At 36.6% G+C, this 21,267-nt stretch overlaps 1 protein-coding gene across 2 annotated transcripts in view; it reads right to left on the bottom strand.

Moving 5' to 3' along the window:
- Positions 1-9,819: 9,819 nt before the first annotated feature.
- Positions 9,820-21,267, bottom strand: part of LOC149015885 (methyltransferase) — a 43,746-nt gene continuing 32,298 nt past the window's right edge. Inside the window, exons 7-8 of one of the 2 annotated variants that reach the window (XM_089156317.1) lie at positions 15,433-15,474; positions 9,820-10,503 (exon numbers count right to left, since the gene is read on the bottom strand). In XM_089156317.1, coding sequence (XP_089012443.1) covers positions 15,435-15,474 — 40 coding nt within the window. In that variant the 3' untranslated portion in view covers positions 9,820-10,503; positions 15,433-15,434. Of the gene's footprint in view, positions 10,504-15,401; positions 15,475-21,267 lie in introns of those variants that run through there. The other variant, XM_089156316.1, reaches the window with a different exon arrangement.

The raw sequence follows: 21,267 nt of genomic DNA, 5'->3' as shown, positions 1-21,267 counted from the left end.
CTTCTACCACCGCTTCGGGTCTTCGGACCTATAAACAACAGTGGATCCGGGTTAGGGTCAGGGTTAGGATAGGGCTGAATTTTACAGTGACGCTTTTGAGCTATTGTCGCTTCTTTGAATGTTGATGGCTCTCCGTTTTCTGTTAGAAGACAGTATGCAACATTGCCCTCCATAATATAATCAGACTACCAGGCTGGTGTGTGTCTTTCACGAGTTGACCGTCAAACTTCTACAGTTGTAGACTCAACTGGTACTTATTCCTCGTTTTTTGAATTTGCTCAAGAAGAATCTTCTGGTTCGGACTTCTCTTCCTCCTGAACTGTTGTACTCACTGAAATTCCTATTGAAGTGCTACTCGCATCTTCCTTCTGCAGCTTCTCTTTTGCAAAATTGACATCCTTGCTGATGACGACCTTGTGGGCAGTGGGATCCCACAGTCGATACCCCTTGACTCCATCAGCATATCCCAAGAATCTGCACTTTCTGGATTTTTGTCCAATTTTGAAATTTCTTGGGAATGGTACATCACATATACAGGACTCCCAAATGTGTACAGGTGTGAATAATCAACTAGCTTGCCAGTCCACATCTCCATTGGTCTCTTTAGATCAATCGATCTTGTTGGTGATCGATTAATCACATAGCAGGCAGCGTTTACGGCTTTTGCCCAAAAGGACTTTGCCATACTTGCAGTTCTTAGCATGGCTCTCGTTCTTTCAAGTAGAGTTCTATTCATCCGCTCTGCTACTCCATTTATTGAGGAGTGTAAGCCACCGTGAATTGTCTCTTGATGCCTTCTTCATTACAAAACTCAACGAAGTCATCCCCTATATATTCTCCGCCATTGTCCGTCCTGAGGCACTTGATTTTCTTCTCTGTTTCTCGTTCAACTTGCATTTTAAATGTTTTGAAAACTGAAAACACATCTGACTTCTTTCTGATAGGAACACCCAACATCTTCTGGAATAATCATCAATAAAAGTTACAAAATACCTTACTCTTCCCAGAGATGTAACCGGTGCTTGCCATACATTAGATGCATTGAACTTCAATCTATGATGCTTACTTGTAACACAGTGCTCACAAAAGGGTAATGAAACCTTTGTGAGGTCTGGGAGTAATTTTCGTTCGGCGAGAACCTTCAACCCTTGCTTTGACATGTGGCCCAATTTTTGATGCCACACTTTCATCATCTCTTCCGCAATATCGGTTGATGCAACTAATGCTTCTACCTCCAGACACGTTTCTCCCATTAGTTTGTACAAATTTGCAACACTCCTTTCAGCCCTCATTACAACTGGCGCTCCTTTGAAGATCCTCATCATTCCATTTTGAATGCGGGTTTTACACCCTATTTCATCTAATTGTCCCAAAGACGATAGATTCTTCTTTAAGCCCTTCACATGCTACACATTTTGAATAGTGCGTACCATACCATCGTACATCTTCAATTTGATGGTGCCAATTCATAAGTGTGAAATCAATCTCTGCGAGAGGTCATGTGCCGTGTTGTTCCCGAATCCAAGATCCAAGCATCAGTGAGCTCCAATCTATCCTTGGATACCGTTGTTGCTTCGCTATAAAGAATATCTCCTTCAGCAACGCACCCTTGTGATGTTTCTGCTTTATCTACACCCTTTTTGAATCGACACTCATTTTTTAAGTGTCCCCTTCTGCCACAATTATAGCACTTGATATTCTTTTTACCCTTGAAATCACGTTCTATTGATCTTCCTTGCGTCATAGACATAGCTTCTGCTTGTTGTGAGCTTGCCTATCTATCTTCCCTGCTTTTTAGTCTATTTTCTTCTTCAAGAATTGTAACATCGACATCATCAATTACCAGATAATCAGAGAGGCTATTACTGGTTAAATTGATGATGACTTGGTCATATGAATTTGGAAGACTTTGGAGTAAAATTCTAGCACGTTTTTGTGGCATAACATTATGTCCCTATGTTAAAAGTTGAGAACATAGTGAAGTCAGAGTATGTATGTACTCTGTAACTGATGTAAATTTTAACATACGTAAGGAATACAACTTTCTCTTCAAGAAAATTTTGTTGTGAAGTGACTTGGCTTCATACAATTTGGTGAGATGATCCCAAACCTCCTTAGCAGTTTTCTTTTCTTCTATACTCGTTAAAATATCATCAAATAATGTCAGATGCAAATTGGAAAGGACCATTGCATCTATTTTGTTCCACTTTTCGTAATCTGTGATCTATGCCGGATGATTACTGATGGCTTCCAGGCAATTATCGTTTATCAATAATTCCTTCATCTTCATCTTCATCTTCCATAATGAGAATTTTGTGCCGTCAAACTTGCCGATGTCGATCTTTGCTGCCATTGCTTCTATCACCAACTATTGTTGACTTCAAAATAACTCCCACTATTTCACGTGAAAAATATCTCCTCATGTTACCTCCAACTAGTATATTGTTGAACCAAAGTACACCAGGAAAGACTGGAGGGACACAACCGGTTCACTTAAATATTAGACTCCTTAGACAAAATTTTTCTAGACATGCATTTAATCACCCTATATACCTTTCCAGGATACCCGAAAAGAAAACAAACACGTGAATAACGACTTCAAAAAAATTCTGCAGCACCTACGTAGGATGAAAACAAAACCTTGCTCTGAAAAACCCACCAAATAGAGCAATCAACAAATAAGAGAAAATAAGAACACAAGAATTTACGTGGAAAACCCTTAAAAGGAAAAAAACTATAGGCAAGAGAGAAAACTCCACTATAGATAAAGAAATATACAAGAGGGAAGATTCTTTGGGATGAATTACATGTGGAGGGGGAGGCATCCTTTTATAGCCTCTCCCCATCCCACCTTCTCCTACATCTACTCGAACTAGGACTAAAATTCTCAACAAATTCCCACTTCTTTTCGATGTGGGATAACAACTCCCACTTCTGCTAGATGTGAGACTAAGACTTTCAACATGACTCCCAACTTGTGTACCATCAAAGAGGCAAAAGGTTTCCATCGCTGTAGTTTCCAATGATTAGATTTGCTTTGCTCTGCATTTCTCCAGCTATTTCATTTGCAACATCCTCTATGAATGTCTCCAAGCATGGTCATACTTCAAATCTTGAGATCCATCTACAAAGAATCTCTTTCTCAGTTTTGAAATGAACTTGGAGAATGCTGGTATGCTCTGTTCCAAGAACTTTCTCAAGATGCTAGATTGCAAGTAGTTCCTACTGCATCAAATAGTAGTCAAGTAACAGTGAGAATTCGAGGGGTGACATCATGTCCTTGCTGCTTGATGCATTGAAGCCTCTCGGTCTCTAAGGCACGAACTTGATCCAAAATATAAGTGACCTAGCAGGTTATTAGATACCTCTCAAAGCAATACAAAGCAAAAGCCTCGTAATAGTCCTGCATAATTTCAAAGATGAATGTAGAATTTGGATCCAATAATGACAAGAACGATTCTGATGCATAAACAAAGACCATTAGAATGAGCCCAATAAGAAATTTCTACTCCTCGGGCTGATTTTAGGCAGCTATATGCTCAAAAATAAGAAATAGTGACAACACAAGTGCAACAACCACAAATACACCTGCACTCAGAAATTGCTCACTGTGGGGGCGAAATTGGATTCTTCCCCCAGCTGAGGGGATCCCTTTCCATAATCGACTTGACGACTCTACCACCGTGAAAAAAAAAAAAGATTATGGGATTCTCCTCCAAGCCACAAGCAAAACCTTTTTATTTCCCATATTCTGAACTACGCTTTTGCCGCAAGTAATGAATCATGAACCATGTGCAATGATCCCTATAAGGTTTCCTTCTAAAGCATTGGTTATGTTGCCTTGAATTAGCTTTTTTCTCCAAACTTGAGATTTGAATTAATGAATCAAGAGTTCCAACTCCTGCCTAGGAATTGTTTGAATTGCTTTCAAATCAAAATCTTGCACTTAAAAGCTCAATTCTTCAACTTAGAATATCCATTATCGCTGCACTTCCCAGGATAATGACTCAATTGGAAGTTCAGAACTTGAAAAAGAAATTGGGAACCACGGAAAAAAGGAATTTCGCATTGTAATTTAATGCAATTTCTGTTATAAAATAAAGAAAATCTTTTAGAGATAATGAAGAAAACTAGACCCGAGATCAATCAAAATTATTCATTGAGTTGAATGCATTACACATTTATAGTAGAAGTAGCATCTTCTCTAATATGGAAATATCAGAGTCTACAAAGAAATACAATATATGATTCTTATACACAATAAGATGTTCTTGATATAGAAGGATAGATTGCCGCCCAAGATAGAAGGTATATATAGTAGAAATATTGACTGCCAAAATTGTGTGGTGAGATGATTGTGATCTTCTATTAAGATGGGAATGTGAATCACCAAGATTGCATGCTAAGCAGCTAAAGTGGTTGAGATCTTCAATTGAGAGTATTATCTATTTGGGGGTGATGGACATCCACAATTAATATTATTTATAACACTCTCCCTTGGATGTCCATCAATAAATAATGTACCTCGTTAAAACCTTACTAAGAAAAAACCCTATGGGAAAAATCTTAGTAAAGGAAAAAGAGTATACATATCTAAATATGTATTATTAGGTGCCTCATTAAAAGCCTTACCAGGAAAACCTAGTGGGACAAAAGCATGGTGAAGGAAAAAAGAGTACAACACGTATTTTACTCCCCCTGATGATAACATCAGTGAATTTCTTTGAGTTTGTGCATTACACTCTTATGTATCAACTTTTCAAAATTTGAAGTAGGCAATGTCTTAATAAATAAATCTGCCAAATTATCATTTGAACGAATTTGTTGAATATCGATTTCACCATTTTGTTGAAGATCTTGAGTGAAATTTTTTTGGGGTGAAATATATTTAATTCTATCGCCTTTGATGTATCCACCCTTCAATTGAGTTATGCATGCAGCATTATTTTTATATAATATTGTTGAAACCTGATAAGCATGCATTTACCATTATTTATTTGATTTAATTCCCCATACTTATTTAATTAAAGAGAGCTAATTGAGTATTTTTGTGTATTTTTCAGGAATAAGGAGATTTTGGATATTAGAGATAATATGGAGTAAAGTTGGAAAATATATTGGATATTGGTGGATTTTAAATCATGGCATTCAATCTTGCTGCTCAAGAAATCATGAAAAGTGAGATCTTAGCCAAATTGGAAATAGGTGGAGGTCTAAGGAACAAAATTGGTAATAAATCTGAAAATCGGGTAAACAGACCTACCTTCAGTATTTTGGGCATATCTCTCTCGTATGAGCTTGGATTTCGATGATTCAAGATTCTATGGAACAATATTGAAAACATCTACAACTTTCAAGTTTTGAGTTTTTCCAAATTCCGAAAGAATAAAGGTCAAATCGACGGTTAAAGAGAGGGGATTCATTGTGTGCGGGAGACATAAAAGAGAACCCAACCACAGAAAAGAAGACGGCGAATGTGGCTCTGATCTCTCTCATTGCTGAAGAAGAAGACACATCACTCTCTCTCTCTCTCTCCCCCCCCTATGTTTTATCTTTATTTTTCTTATGAACTTTATGATAATGAGTAGCTAGTTCCTTTTCTTTGGGATGTAGATGAACCATGCTTATTTCATTAAGTTGATTGTTCTATATCTTCTAGTTGATTGTGTTTGAGTTTAGCCAAAGATGTTCTATAACTCAGCGAACTAAGCGTGCCAAGCTTCCGCGAAGGACGATAGTCTTGCGAAGATAGGGCATATCTAGGAAGACCATCCTTAATTTTCTTTGAAGTATAGAGTTATATCGGTTAGGGAAAAGCATTGGGGATTCGAAATCCCAAAGATCTTCACATATTCATAGTTAACGTTTTTGCATTAATTAATAGATTTAGTTTAAATTTAGTTTGTTGAATTCAATCTTAGTGACTTAGCCTTTCAGTTCCCCATAGTTCGACCCCGTACTTTCTGCTTGCTAGATTAGTATATGATTTTATTTTTGATTGGTTAGCGACACGATCAAATTTTGGCGCCGCTGCCGGGGAACCAAAGCACGGTTGCTAGGATTGATTTTTGTCAATTATGCATAATTTTTAGAGTAATTTTAGTGTTTTTAATTTTTTTATTTTTCTTTGCTTATTTAACTAATCTCTTTTTCTTTTGTTTTGTAGGTAGCTGCAAGAGTAGCGATTCGATAATTAGTTTAGGTTGTTATCTTTTCTTTCTTAGATATAATTGTATTTAGGAATTTTCAATTGTAATATTTGCTTAGATTGTGTTGTTTAGGTTAATTTTTAAAAATCCCCATCCCTCAGATCCCACATGTGTAACTTTTGTTCGAAAGATCACGTGGATTGCGCTTCAGGTACATCCTAAACTCTCCCTTTTGCTATAATTATTTTCTTTTAAAAGAACATCATGTCAATAATTCCTTGAAGGTGCTGAAACAAATGTTTAACAGCATTCCAGTGTCTTTGTATTAGAGAAGAAATAAATCTTGTTAATACACTTATAGAAAATGCCATATTCGATTGTATACTATTAGCAAGAGACATTTGTGCCCCAATTGCACTTAGATATGATATTTCAGGACCAAGAAGTTCTTCATTGTTTTCATGGGGTTGAAATGAATATTTTCTTTATGTCGAACAATCTCACAACCAAGGAACGAAAGTTCGCTCGGTTCCCGGGTTCGCTACCCGGCGAACCGGGCTAACTGGCGAAAATCTCGGCGAGATTTCGCCGATATTTACCTGAATTATATAATAATATATTATAAAATAACATGATGATATGATTGATGAGTGATGGCTCGCATGCGTTTAAAGTTTTGAAATTCAAAAAATTAATAAACTAATAAATATCCCTGTTATTCTGCAAAAGCGTCAGTAGTTACAAATCTATCCAGGCTGTTATTCAGCCTCATGTTTATCTTTAATATTTTTTATTTCATTTTTTTAATAACTCCATTATTCTCCATCAACCACGTGTGCGTGCGGATCAAATTCACAACTTATAATCTCAAAAAAATCAGAACTCAATCTTCATCACTTCGTCTTCCTCAGTCTTCGTATTCTCCGTCCGGCGACTCACTTCATCTTCCTCAGTCCTCCTCGTCTTCCTCACTTCTCCGTCTTCTCCGTCCGGCGACTCACTTCGTCTTCCTCACGTCTCCGTCCGCGACTCAGCAATCACTTCGTCTTCCTCACTTCTCCGTCCGGCAACTCGGCGATTACAATCGTGGTGTCGTGAGACTCTTTCTAACGGCCGGCTTTGCTGAAATCTTTTTTTTTTATAACCAAAATCACATAGCAATACCAGAAGACAGAGGCAATACCAGAAGACAGAGACGATGCTTCAATTGATCGAGGAAGACGCGGACTCCTTTGCACAACGAGCGAGTGACCGGAGTTGATATCCATGGTTCGCCGACATTCGGCGAGATATCGCCAGTTCGGCAAGAAAAGGCGAGATATCGCCGAGAAATCGGCGATATCCCGCAAATCTCGATTCGCTCCCTTGTTTCGTTTCGCCCCTTGGCGAAACTGGCGAATTTCGCCGATATTTCGGCGAAATTCGCCAAATTTCCTTTCCATGCTCACAACCATTGGGGTATTCAATGGATGTGTTTTATTCATATAACATCGCTTCAAAACTTCTCTATAGAAGTTGATTGATGAACGAATATTCTATTCGTCAATTGATCAATTTGCAAGCCTATACAATACTTTGTCTCTCCAAGATCTTTCATTTCAAATTTTTATTTTAAGAGTCTACTGCTTTTGGAAGCTCTTCAGGAGTTCCAATAATATTTAAGTCATCAACATATAAACTTATTATAACAAAGTTAGATCTATATCCTTTGATAAATGTATAATAATAAATTGGATCATTTTTGTATCCTTCATTTAGTAAATATCCATTAAAGAGATTATACCATATATGCTATGATCATCTCTGAAGCCTTATTGAACAATCTTCTTAGGAATTTTTATGTGCTTCAGGTATTTTGAATCTTTTAGGGATTTCTATATAAATTTCACACTCGAGTGAGCCCTATAAATAGGCTTGTAATAATATCCATTAGACGCATGTCAAAATTTTCATATACTGTCAAAATTAATAAGAGATCTGAAGGTGATTGCATCTACCACAAGAGAACATGTTTCCATATAATCAATGCTAGAACTTTGCGAAAATTCTTGTATCATAATTCATGCTTTATATATATCACGATTTTTTTTTTCTTATCTCATTTTCGCACAAAAACTCATTTGTATCCCACTAGTTTTATACCTTAAGATGTTTGGATTACAGGTAAAAAAAACTTTATTTTTTCAAACGAATTCAATTCTATTTGAATTGCGTCTTTCTATTTTGGCCAATTATTTCTTCATTTACATTCATCAACAAATTTCTGTTCAAGATCCTCGTCTTGTTGCATGATTCCAACAATAACATAGTATAGCAAAAATGTTGTCGACTACTTTATCTTTTTGGTTCCATATTTTTCCTGTTATAACATAACTAATCAAGCTCTCTTCATTATTTTCAAGTACCTAAACTTATTCTAAGGTTTTATATTAAGTTACGTCTTCAGGATTTTCATAATCAATTGTCTTCATATTATGACCATCTTGATCTTTTTTTTCTTTAGGATTTTATCATTGGAACCAATTAGATTGTCCTGCCGGGACATTAATCCAAATTGGAGCATTTGCAGCTGGAATATAAGATTTAGTAACTCTTGGTAGGTCAGTAAATTTGGTAGTTGATTCATACTACTTTATAAATGCATTATCTTTTGATATATCGTATGGTTTCTATAGCAAGAGAAATGAATGTTGTCCTTTTCTTACAACTGTGGACTTACAGAAACCAAATGATATACATCCAACCGTATTAGCACTCAATCCCACCAAGCATAGCCCCAGTCACCGTAGGTATTATGTGGGTTCAAATTACAAACCTACATTGGTGTTTCTATAAGAAAGATAGAGAGTTTATGATGATCTCAAGGGATAGTAGCTTTTGATCTTGCAAATTTGAACAATGTCCCACCACCTATTGATGCTTTATATACCCGAGACAGATAGATGGAGCTCCTAAAATTTTTTCTCTGATTGCTCATGCTTTCAATGTGGAAATTCCAAGATACAATACCAGAAATGATAATCTTCCTGTTAATATTATCAGGCCAGTCCAGTCTAATGCAGCTAATCAAGAACAGGTTGACCCAGAATTTGAAGAGATGGAGTTCATCATTACCCAACCAGCCATTTATCGTACACCCCAAACTGAACTCACTCTTAGCCTCTCCACCACTCCTACATCTGTTGCACATAATGGACCTCCACTTCCTTCAGAAAAATCAGGGCATTTTCAAACCTTGTCCCCCTTCTTTCACTCCCTTACTTCATGGCAACCCAGTCTACATCTCTCAACAAGGAGCTTTTTTTGATGTCTCGGGCATTAAACAAGTTCAAACTGTACAGCTTTCTGACACAAACCTGTCTACTCAAAAGGATAAAGAAGCTGTTTCATTTCCTGCAATCCTCACACCCATGTTGACTTACAAGAGAAAATTCACATTAGTGAGGTGGAAGAAGACCAAGAGAAGATTGAAGCTGATTGTGAAGAATTCAAATTAATCTAGAAGATTCTGAGGGTGAGATGGCTGCCCGGATCCAGCCATCAGGTGAGCCATGAAAATCCTTTGTATTAATTTCCAAGGGATTGGTCAACCCTTGCCACAAAGAGAGCTGAAAGTTAATATTAGAAATCAAAGACCTCTTGTTTTTTGTCTAAGGTTAAAAGTGCTAGTGTGTGTGCTGGTTGGTTTAGTTTGATTCTAGTGTGTTTATCTCTCCTTTGCATGGCAAAGGAGGTCTCTTTCTGTTTTGGGACTCTTCATTGGAGGTTGATGTGTTATGGTCATGTGATTGGTGTATTCATGTGCATGTATATCAAGATTCAGATAAATGGATCATGATATTCATCTACATGAGCTTTTATCATTCTGAACGAAAAAACCAATGGCAAACTTTGAATAACCTTGCTGATTCTAAAAATGCCCCCTGGATCAGTGGGGGGAGAGATTGGAATTCATACCTATCTCCTCATGACAAAGTATGTGGTTTAAAACTAGAGCCGACAGAATCATATTCATGGTTCAAAGACAACTTGGTGCAACAAAGGGACTTCTTCACAGATTTTTAATAATCCAGAATGCCTAAGATCGTTCCCAGAAGCCTGTGTTATGCATTCCTCTTTACTATATCCGATCATCATGCCTTGCTTCTTAATTTAGACCCACCTATATTGAAATTTACTAAACTGTAAACCTTTTTGCTTTGAAAATTTATGGATATGTGAACCTACATTCCAACAAGTTGCACAAGAAGCCTGGAATAAGCAGCCTTGAGGATCACTTTCTTACATGCTGACTTGAAAACTTAGCTTCTTCACGAATCAATTGAAAATATGGAATAAAACAGTAGTGGATAACCTGTAAAACCAAGAGCAAGAGATTAGGAAATCCATTTATTATCACCTAAAGGCTCCAACTCATCTTCAGGACTGGATATACATGAGAATTAGCTTCATACTAGATTGAGATTAATTGTGTCTCAAATTGAGATGATATAGCAGCAGAAATATAGGATACAATGGAATCTTTATGAGGATAAGAACTCCCATTTTTTCATGTGTTGACCATGAAGAGAGGAGCTAAAAATAAGATCAAGTGTATAAATTAATGGGTGCAATCTAAGTGAACATGAAGAAATAGAAGAAGCTTTCTTATCTCATTTCGAGTCACTGTACCACTCTACAAATCCTCATATCAATGACAGCTACTTCAACCTCATTCGAAATAGAATCACACAAGAGGACATGAATATTTTGATCACTCCATTCTCGGATAAGGAAATTCATTAGCCATTCTTAGTATAAAAAGCCTCAAATCACCTGGCCCTGATGGATTCTCAAATGGTTTTTACCATTCTACACGGGATACTTGCAAATTCGATGTGATCAATCAGGCGAAGAATTTCTTCACCGCTTCATCTTTCTCCTCTAATATAAATCACACATATATCTCTCTCATTCCAAAGGTGGACATCCAATCTTCAATCAATGAGTTCAGACCTATTAGCATATGTAATGTAAGCTATAAGGTAATTACAAAGCTTATGGTGAGTAGAATCAAAGCCATCCTTCCCACTCTCATCCCTTTCAATCAAAATGGGTTCATCAAAGGGAGACATATTCAAGACAACATTTTGATTGGTTGTCATGAGATCATGCACAAGATCAATAAAGGTAGGAAAAACAAGAGAGGAACAATGGTAATTAAACACAATATAAGCGAAGCCTATGATAGGCTCGAATGGAGTTTCGTTGAGAGAGCTCTTAGAGTTTATGGTTTTCCTGAGTACTAGATCAAGTGGACTATACTTTTTGTAACCACTCCACAATACTCCATCCTCATCAATAGTAAATCTTCCTTTTTAAACCTTCTAGAGGATTGAGACAAGGGGACCCTCTATCATCTTATCTTTTGGTCTTATCTGCTGAAGTCTTAACCAGTCACATTAAGAAGGCTAAAATTCACAAAAAGTTAAGGGCATTAAATTATGTAGAGAGGGAAAGAGTATCTCATACCTTACTTTTGTGGATGATCTCATCCTTTTTGGTCAAGCATCCCATAAGGAGGTTGATTCTTTCTATAAAATTATCCAACAATATTGTGATTGCTCTGGTCTGACAACTCAATACTCAGAAATCCAGAGCCCATTTCAGGAAGAGTTCCTCTAATGCAACAAGAAAACATCTTCAGGAACATTATAACATTGTTCCAACCTCAGACATAGACATATATTTGGGGATACCACTGTTTAGTGGAAAAATTAAGCAGAAGCAACATCAAAACCTTATCCAGAGAGTGAATTTAAGGCTACAAGGATGGAAAACAAAGCTTCTTAGCCCGGAAAGCAAGGCTGTATTGATCCAATCTTTGACTCAAGCCATGCCGAGTCACTTCATGTCATGCTTTCCATCTAGAAACCGTCTTGAAAAAGCCAATAAATTTTTTTTTTTCTGGGCAAATGGTGACAAATCACATGTTCACTTAGTTGGAAAACTTATATGTCTTCCAAAGAGGTTGGGAGGTCTAAATTCAAAGAGCATGGAAGCTATGAACTATGCCCTTGTAGCAAAGAAAGCATGGGAGCTCATTACTGTGAAGAATTCTTTGTGGAGTAAAATTCATGAAACAAATTTACTCTAGGGACTGCCACTTTTTACAAGCATCAGCAAATGCAGCTTCATCTTGGGGTTGGAAATCCCTTCTCAAAGCTTGAGATAAAATTTTGGAGGGCATTTTCTCTCAGGTTGGAAGTGCCAAAATATAAATCATTCGAAAGACTTTTGGATTCCAAATTCCCCCCCCCCTTCTGTTTCTATAGCACCATTCCACTTTGGATGCTCCAATTTCTGTAGCAGCGTTTAAAAAAACATATCCCACATCCTGGGATATAAATCTGTTTCATGAATGATGGCCCCCTAACCTGGTGGATAAGATAATAAGCATACCCCTTCCCTCTGAGAATACATTGGATAACATTATTTGGGAATTGTGGATCTTTCACCATGGCACATGCTTATAAGTTAAACAAGGCAATAACACATCTATCCCATAGTTATAGCTTTGGCACCTCCCCCTTCTCCCTAGGATTATCTATTTCATATGAAAAATCCTCCACAGGAAACTGCCCATCCCTCCTTTGCTTAAGGAAAGAGTTTGCAACATCTCAGACATCTGCTCGCTGTTTAATTCTTAAAGAGCTTCTGTGAATCATATTTTAATTCAATGCTGTTATGCAAGACAGGTTTGGAGACATCTTAATATCTATTGGTGGAATCAACATTCTGATATCAGTGATCAGATATCCATTTGGTTGAGAATAGCTTCTAAAAGCTCACAACAACGGCGATCTCTTGTTATGCATCTTATTATCATGTGGATCATATGGATTTCTTTTAACAATGGTGCTCATAACAGGTGAATCAGAAGTCCAACACAGGGCCGGTGGCTAGCGAATTTTCTCATTTTCAATCTCTAAGCAGTGCAAAGAAGTCTACATCAAAACAAAACAAAAAGTCTTTTGGGTGGATTGCACCAGAACAGGGTATTATCAAAATAAATGTAGATGGCGCATCTACAAAGAAATGTGATTTACAGCATTACAAGTGGAGCAAACAACAATCAAATGGGCACTTCAATATGCATCATATATTCAGCTTCAGAGAATTCTGATTGAAAGTGACAATGCAAGCATCATCCACTGCCTACAAGCGGGATTCGTAGCATATGCCATGGGGAATTAAACATTTTGTCAAGGATATTTTCTTGTTGACAAAGAATTTCTCTTCAATTTCTTTTCAGCATTCTCACACACAAATTTTGCAGCTGACCATCTCCCTTCTCTGGCAGCAAAACAATATATATCCTTGTTTTCTTCCATCCCCTCCTTCATCTGTGCATTGGTATTTGTTATTTGATGGACTTGGTTGTACTTATCCCCACGGTTTCAACTTAGAACAAAGTAGATTTCTTTTCTTACCCAAGAAAAGAAAAAAAAAGGAAATAAATAGATAAATAATAGATTCAGAAAATTTTAGAGACAACCAAAATGTATGGCGAAAAGTAGACACCACAAAATTATGCCAGATTAGCAGAGGCACCCGAAAATGTTATTTGAAATTGCATGATAGTACATTCTGTTAATATTTTCTGTTAAGTCAATGGTTATATAATTTTATAATTCCTATACTGCCACTATATTCTTGTGAGCTTATCTTTTTATCCTTATAAAAAGGTAAAAAATTGGTGTATCTCGATGCCTCTTAATGATTTTGACCTTGACCTCCCTTTCTCTCATTTAAAGCCATTTAAGTTACAATGAACAACTGCAACAAAAATGTCGAAGAAGAAAGACAACTTAAGAAAACCGTCCTTGATGTCTCTCCTTCTGCCGGTGATCCCATCACTTCACTTTTCGTTGAGCAATCTAATTAAAGAGAAAATTGGTGACTCCAGCTCATGCAAGGGCCACCCAACCCCACCAACACCAAATCTTTCTTTAGTCTTAAATAAACAAATGGTCCAAATAGAAATCTGATTTGGCTTATGGTTCTGATTTTCCTTTCTTATCTAACTTAGTTTTCAAGTTTGTTCTTAACTAGGGATTTATTATTTTCCTCAGTCAGGGTTTTCTTCATCTTTATAGCCTATATTTACAGTAAATGAGGTTGCATCTGGGAACCATGAGCTAGAAATTTTGGGGGAAAACCTAGATTTGGTGATGAGAGAAGGAAGAAAGACAAAACGAGAGAGAAGAGACGATGGAGAGGGAAGAGACAAAAGAGAGCAACAGAGAGAGGGAAAGAGAGAGAAGAGGGAGAAAAAGCTGCTAAGCCTGTGTTTCATTTAAAGTAAGAATAAGGAGAAAGCGAAGCAGAAGGTAAACAAAAACATTAAATGCAGAAGCATGTATGCAGGAGTTGTGACAACATGTAAGCTTCTAAGTCTACGGATTGATGATCCAAAAACTTTTTGAAGATGGAGGTTTGAGAAAGAGGTAACAAGAGAAAGATGGGAAGCCCTTCAGTTATGTCATGGTAGTGGCAGGGTTCAGCACTTGTGCTTGTGGGAAGGTATAAGAAAAATTGGAGACTCAAGGGCACCTAAGGTAATGTCACAACGGTTAAGGTTATTTTTGGATATAAAAAAATGAAAAAGAATGACTTCGTGGGAAATACCAACAGAATGTACCACTGGGCAATTTTAGGTTACACTTTGGAGTGTCTATGCCAATTTAACAAAGCATGAGAAAACAATAATGACTTGAAGAGCTGCTAAGCAGCAAGGCTTGGGACTTCACCTAGGTTTCTAAAGGCAGGGCAGCAAGTCTGAAGGCCTTAATTATGATCTGGATATGCATCACCTCAACATACTAATTATCACACCATCAAAAGGGGAGGAGAAGTTTTTGTCATTTCATATGGACGTTGTCTTAGCTACCCTGCATAAGAAAAATTGCAAGTAATCCATAATTCTATGTTGTACAACTTAATTACCTCTACAATTAAGATCACTTAATTTAAGAATAGAGGAAGTGGTATTACAGTGTCACAAAAAAAAAACTATTAGCTTTTGAACAATAGTCTTTTTTCTGCTCAATTATAATACTTCTCAACAGTCAGTTAAACTTGAAACAAAAATAATATTGGTTTGACAAGGAACACACATATTGTGAAGGGAAAAGTTCATTAATCAACAAGTAGTATCAATTTACCAAAAAAAAAAAAAAAAAAAACATACAAAGTATAAAACTACAACTTCACATGTATTGCTTGAAGAATAAGGTGACACCTCTAGTGATGGTAGTTCTGTCCTTTAAGAATGGTCCATGCCCTGAAGATCAAAGTCATCAAACCAAGAACCAGGTATTATTAGTTCTCTTATTACCAAATGACTATTTATTCACAAATACTTAGGAGCATGTGGAGGCCACAGTCACCTCATGCAGAAAGGAGCGGCAAATTAAAGTTAGGAAACATTATGATGCATGGATGCACTAACTAAATAAGGAGTTCCTCAACATCGTTTGAAATCCTAAGCTGGCATTTAGTTCTATTTAATTTATGCAGTTTTAGCTCCTCTTAAGTTGTTAAAATCTGAATTAATGAAATATAAACAGAACCACATGAGCAATAAATAAACTTCCGTGTAACTTGGACCATTATGAACTGTTAATTGATTGTTATTACAAGAAATATCTCACCATATCAAAATATAGAATAGTAAATCAAGAAGGTGGTAAGACCACTGTAGAGTTCCCTAGTAGCACTGAGCTTGGGAAGCTCAAACCCAGAAAAGATCTGAACATGCATTACTCAACAACTAGCCAAGTCTGGCTTTCTTTTTTATTTTTATTTTTTTTAGCATACAAAATGAATTTTAGATGGATTACATGGATTGAAATTTTAATAGATGCATTTTGAATTTGAGTCATTTGGATGACCAATAATATATTTGTGCACTTGTCTAAAGTTTGAATGATCAAGGATTCAAAAAACAGGTGTTTGTGTTTAGATTTTTCAACCAAAATCTGCAACTATTGAAGTCCAATTACAACATTATGATTATTTCCCCATTTTCAATCCAGTGCCATACATTTGCTATGCAAAAGATCTATAGTTACAAATCCATAACTGCGTACTTGTTGCAAAAAAATCTATACAAAAAGCTTTGAAGCTATAAAGTAGCAGTTAAATAATCTGTGCTACAAACAAATCCGCAACTATACATTTAGTGGTAGATATTCAAAGCTACTAGCCTACAGTTGTATAATAGTCATGGAAACATACCTAGGTAAAATTTTGTCTCCATAGATTTTATCAGACAAATTCCACAACCAAATAGCCACAACAATAGATTGGTTGTTAGGCTATATATTTGCTGATGAAATAGTCCTAACTAAAACTTTGTCGCCATATCCACCGAAAAATAAATTTACTGCCATAGATTTAATACGACATCCACAAATAATTATTTGCATCAACAGATTTTGTTGCAAAAACATGTACAACTATTACAAAAGTTTTACCAAAACCAAAAATTACAAAAGTGATGTTGTCACCTACTTTTAGACTTTTCATTAAATCGTAAGAACCCATTAAATTGTAAGAACCTAGTTTAGTGCCTCCATTAAAACCCTTTGCCCCAATATTGGAACTGAGTATACTATGAGGAAACTCCAATATTACTTAAGTAATCATGGAGCTATTTTTAAACCAGTTGCGTGGACGCACTTACACCTATGGTTTGAGATCTCGTGAGATATCTCGCTTTTTTAAGAAGGCAAGACGAGATAAAGTGAGATTCCCACTTCTCAATTGAGAACTTGTCTATCTCACCCCAGATCTCGCCATATCTCGTTGGAACTCTCAATTTTTGCCGGATATTTTGTGGATTTTAGATGGATTTTCATTTGCAACTACTCTTAGCACATCTACAATACCAAAGGAAGATCAATCATTTTATGCTTGTCTTGTGAACTTATGAGTTATGACTTATATAGAACTTCTAATGATTGTATAATTTTATTATTTTATTCTCGACAATTGAGATTGTGATACTCGTATGGATGGAATTTTGATAACTTAAACATTTAAGTTATTTGATGTATTTGATACACTTACTTTTCATTTATTAGCCTTGAAGGTTCTATATTACATGTTGTATAATCTTGCATTCTCCAAACCTGCAGCATCTCGGTTTCACACTTGGGTTGACTTAGAACTCATATTTAAGGTTGTTTTCTCACAAATCCAAGGCCACCAGTGTGTTTAGAAGGCCTAAATTAGGCTAACTGCCAAATTTTAGCCCAAACCTGGACCCTAAAACCCACAGTGATAGGCCATCAAGTTTGCCCCAAAAAAAGACCATATCTCGACCGAGATCTCACCACTCGGTTGAAATCTTGGTTTTTGGAAGGGGCGAGATCTCCCTGGGAGATCTTGAACCATGCTTACACAGAATGGAGTGTTTAAACGTAAACATCGCCATCTCCTTGAGGTCGCTAGTTCTTTGATGTTCACTACGAATGCCTTCCTTGTTTCTAGGGTGATGCAATTCTTTTAACCCGCACCTCATTAATCAAATGCCTCCCAAAGTGTTGCAACATAACTACCCCCTTGAGTACCTATTGGGTTCTGCATGCCTTATTAGCCCCCCCTAAAGGTGTTCAGGTGTGTTGCATTTGTGTACAATCACCACATTCATGGAAAATTTCACCCTCATAGGCTGCAACGTACTTTTCTTGGATACTCAGCCACCCAAAAAGGGTTCAAGCATTATCATCCACCTTCCAGTAAAATGCTTGTTATTATCATGTGGTATTTCAGGAAAATGATTCTTTACTCTTCCACTACATTTCTTCAGGGGGAGAATGAGTCTAGTGAAACGAATTTGGTTCTCATTTCTCCTATGAAAGTTCCTCTAGCCATTCTTGCAGATGATGCCCTCCTTGAAGAGGAGGTAACTAACAAAATACTACAACCATTGGTTCAACAAACAAGAACCAGGTATGTAAGGTGAGCAATATAATTCCTTTACAATCTCATCTAAAGGTTTTACTCAAAAGAAGAAAACACAAGGATAGCCAAACACTATTTTACCAGGTCAATTAAAAGTGTGCCAGCTCAAGTCCTACATTCCTACTCCAGTTCCTTCATTTGGCGAGTCCATTCCGAATCCTAATGTTGACCCCTCACAAAACATTGTAGGGCATGAACTCAACATCATATTTCTAATGTTGTCATATGATTCCTTATCATCTTTCTTTTAGTGTTTTATTTTTCTTGTCTTCAGTTTCTATTACTAACAACTTGCAATAAAGCTCTAGCTAATTCCCACTAGAAAGAAGTAATGAATAAAGAAATGAAAGCTTTGGGCTAAAACAAAACGTGCCTTTTGGTTGTCTTATCTATAGGGAAGAGGATTAATTATTGGGTGCAAACGGGAGCATGTGGTCAAGCCTAGAGGTGATGGTATGTGAATAGTATAAGATTAGATTGGTGACATAAAGATTCACACAAACTTATGGTATTGACTACCATAACACCTTTGTACAGTGGCCAAAATACATATAGTGTGCAAAATTTTCTCATGTAGTAATCAACTATTCAGATCTTCAACAAATTTATGAAAATAATGCTTTTCTCTATGGAGAACTTCAAGAGGTAAAGATGGGCATCTTGGCCTAACTCAAAAGGTTCTTGCTCTAACTTGAAAGATGAAAGACAAGAAGGACAGCGAACGACTATTCTACCAGGTAAATAAGAAGTGTGCCAGCTCAAGCTGTTCCTTCATCTGGTGAGTCCATTATGAATCCTATTGTTGATCCCTCCTTGAATTTACCAATTACTTTATAAGACATACACTTAGCATCCTATATCTAATGTTGTCATATGATTCCTTATCATTTGTCTTTCAGTCATTTATCTCTTCCTAGTCTATGGATTCTATTCCTCAAAGATTGTCAAAGCAAGGCAAGGCAATAGAGGGCAATGAAAACCAAGGTGACACCAAGCAACACGACACCATGTCGCCTTGCACAAAAAATGGGCCTAGGTGCCTAGGTGGATGCTTTGACAACCATGTTATTCCCAACAACTTGGAATGAACTCTAGCTCATTCTCAATATAAAGAAGGAATAAAAAAAGAAATGAAAGCTCTAGGAAAAAACAAAATGTGGCATCTGGATGTCTTACTAGCAGGGAAGAGGATTGTTGGATGCAAATGGGTGTTTGTGGTCAAACCCGAAGATGATGGTACATGAATAGATAAAATGTTAGATTGGTGGCACAAAAATTCACACAAACTTATGGTATTGACTACCACCAAGACCTTTGCGCAGTGGCAAAATGAATATAGTGTGCATAATATTCTCATTTTTAGTAATATATTATCGGGATAACTACTGTTGCCCCCATCGTACTTTAGCTTTATTACTAATCAAACCCTGTTCTTTATGGAATTACTATTGCCCCCCTCAGCTCTAATGGCATTAAGTGGCTGTTAAGATTGGATATGTAATGTCTATTTTGCACCATTTATAAAAACCATAATAAATACCAACTTTACCCTTATATTCATCAGGTAAGAATAGAAGATGATTCTGTAAAACCTCCTTCATCAGATAATCGTCTGCTAAATGAACGATATTTGAAGTACATAAAAGAAGTTCCATTTCCCTAGCAATATGCAAACCAAGGGATTTTCCATTGGCAATACTCTCAACTTCTTAAGATTTGGCGAGAACACTATGAGGATATTAACGAAGTTTGTGACAAAGTCAAAGAGCTTCAGGCCATGTTGAAACATGAGGATGATCACAAGAGACCTCATGTTTCACAAGAGTTTATAGATGCAGCAGATACCCTCAGTAGGCCATTATGCAGCACTTCAAACGTAGAGGAGATGAAGACAGTAAATGACAAAGTGGTTAGGTCGATGCACTATATGGTTAGGGAAATATCTAATACCCATTGAGTGTCTCCCTTTTTATGAGATTATATCCTGCAATCATCTCTAATTGGAGATCCTAGGAGAGAGATTCAATTAAAATCTTTTGAATTCCCATAACTACTTGTGGTGTAATTGTTGCAACGAGATGAAGAATGCTCTCTTGCCATCCACAGAACAAAATTCCATCGAAACTTGCGAAATTTCCCATTTTGGAAAATGCGAAATGAAACTCATGAGGACTAAAAAAAAGTCCTCAGTTTCGATTGAAACTGTCAAAATTTGGTTCAACCTAGTTGGACCAGCTGGTTCATAAGGAAAAATGAGGGGAAAAAAATTCCCAAATTTCGTGGGAAACTTGAAAAATTTCGGGGAAACTTGGAAAATTTTGTGGAAACTTGGGAAATTTCGTGGAAATCTGAGAAATTTTGTGGAAACTTGGAACTTTTTCCTGTAAATTTTGTAGCTTTCCCAAATTTTCAATTTTTTTGTTTATTTCATGTTTCCCCAAATACCTACGACAAATACCCCCTCCTTTAGGACTTCCCTATCCAAAGTGCGTATTCCCTCAGATTGGTTATCTTAAGCATATTGAGGATCAGACTCATAAAGTTGCAGTTGTCGATTAACTTGACAACCATAGGCATAAAATGCCATGAGATGTCTATGTTCGTTGGTTGGAGGAAAGGATGTTACAGGCATAGTACTACTCATCTCACAGGATAAATCCACTCTTGGCACTCCTCTTAACACTAAGTTGTATTTTCCTTTTATTGTCAACTATTTTGAAGTTAGAAATTATATATTGAATGTTATGTGCTTGAGTAGTTAAGTTTATAATATACTTTTTGGACAACTCTACATTGATGTTATGTACATTGAATGACATATCTACATTGATTTTTTTAACAAAATACAACAAATGTATTCTTTATACTCTAATTAGCTTAAATACAGGATCCCACCCCAAAATACTCTCTAAAACCTGTCGAAACTTGTACGGAAAACTCCTCGGTTTCCTTGAAATTTCCCAAGTTTCCACCTAAGTTTCCCATTTTCACCCGATCGAAACTTGAGTTTCCCCCGAATTTTTTACCATGGTCATCCATGCATAATCCATCAAAAATAAATGATCACTCACAATTCCCCAGATTAAATAAACTTCTCTCTAAACCT

The sequence above is a fragment of the Hakea prostrata genome, chromosome 5, assembly GCF_041222555.1.
Source record: "Hakea prostrata isolate BN-2017 chromosome 5, UWA_Hpros_2, whole genome shotgun sequence".
Lineage (NCBI taxonomy): Eukaryota > Viridiplantae > Streptophyta > Magnoliopsida > Proteales > Proteaceae > Hakea > Hakea prostrata.
Note: the sequence above shows the minus strand (reverse complement) of the source record. Positions and strands in the feature narration are given on the sequence as shown.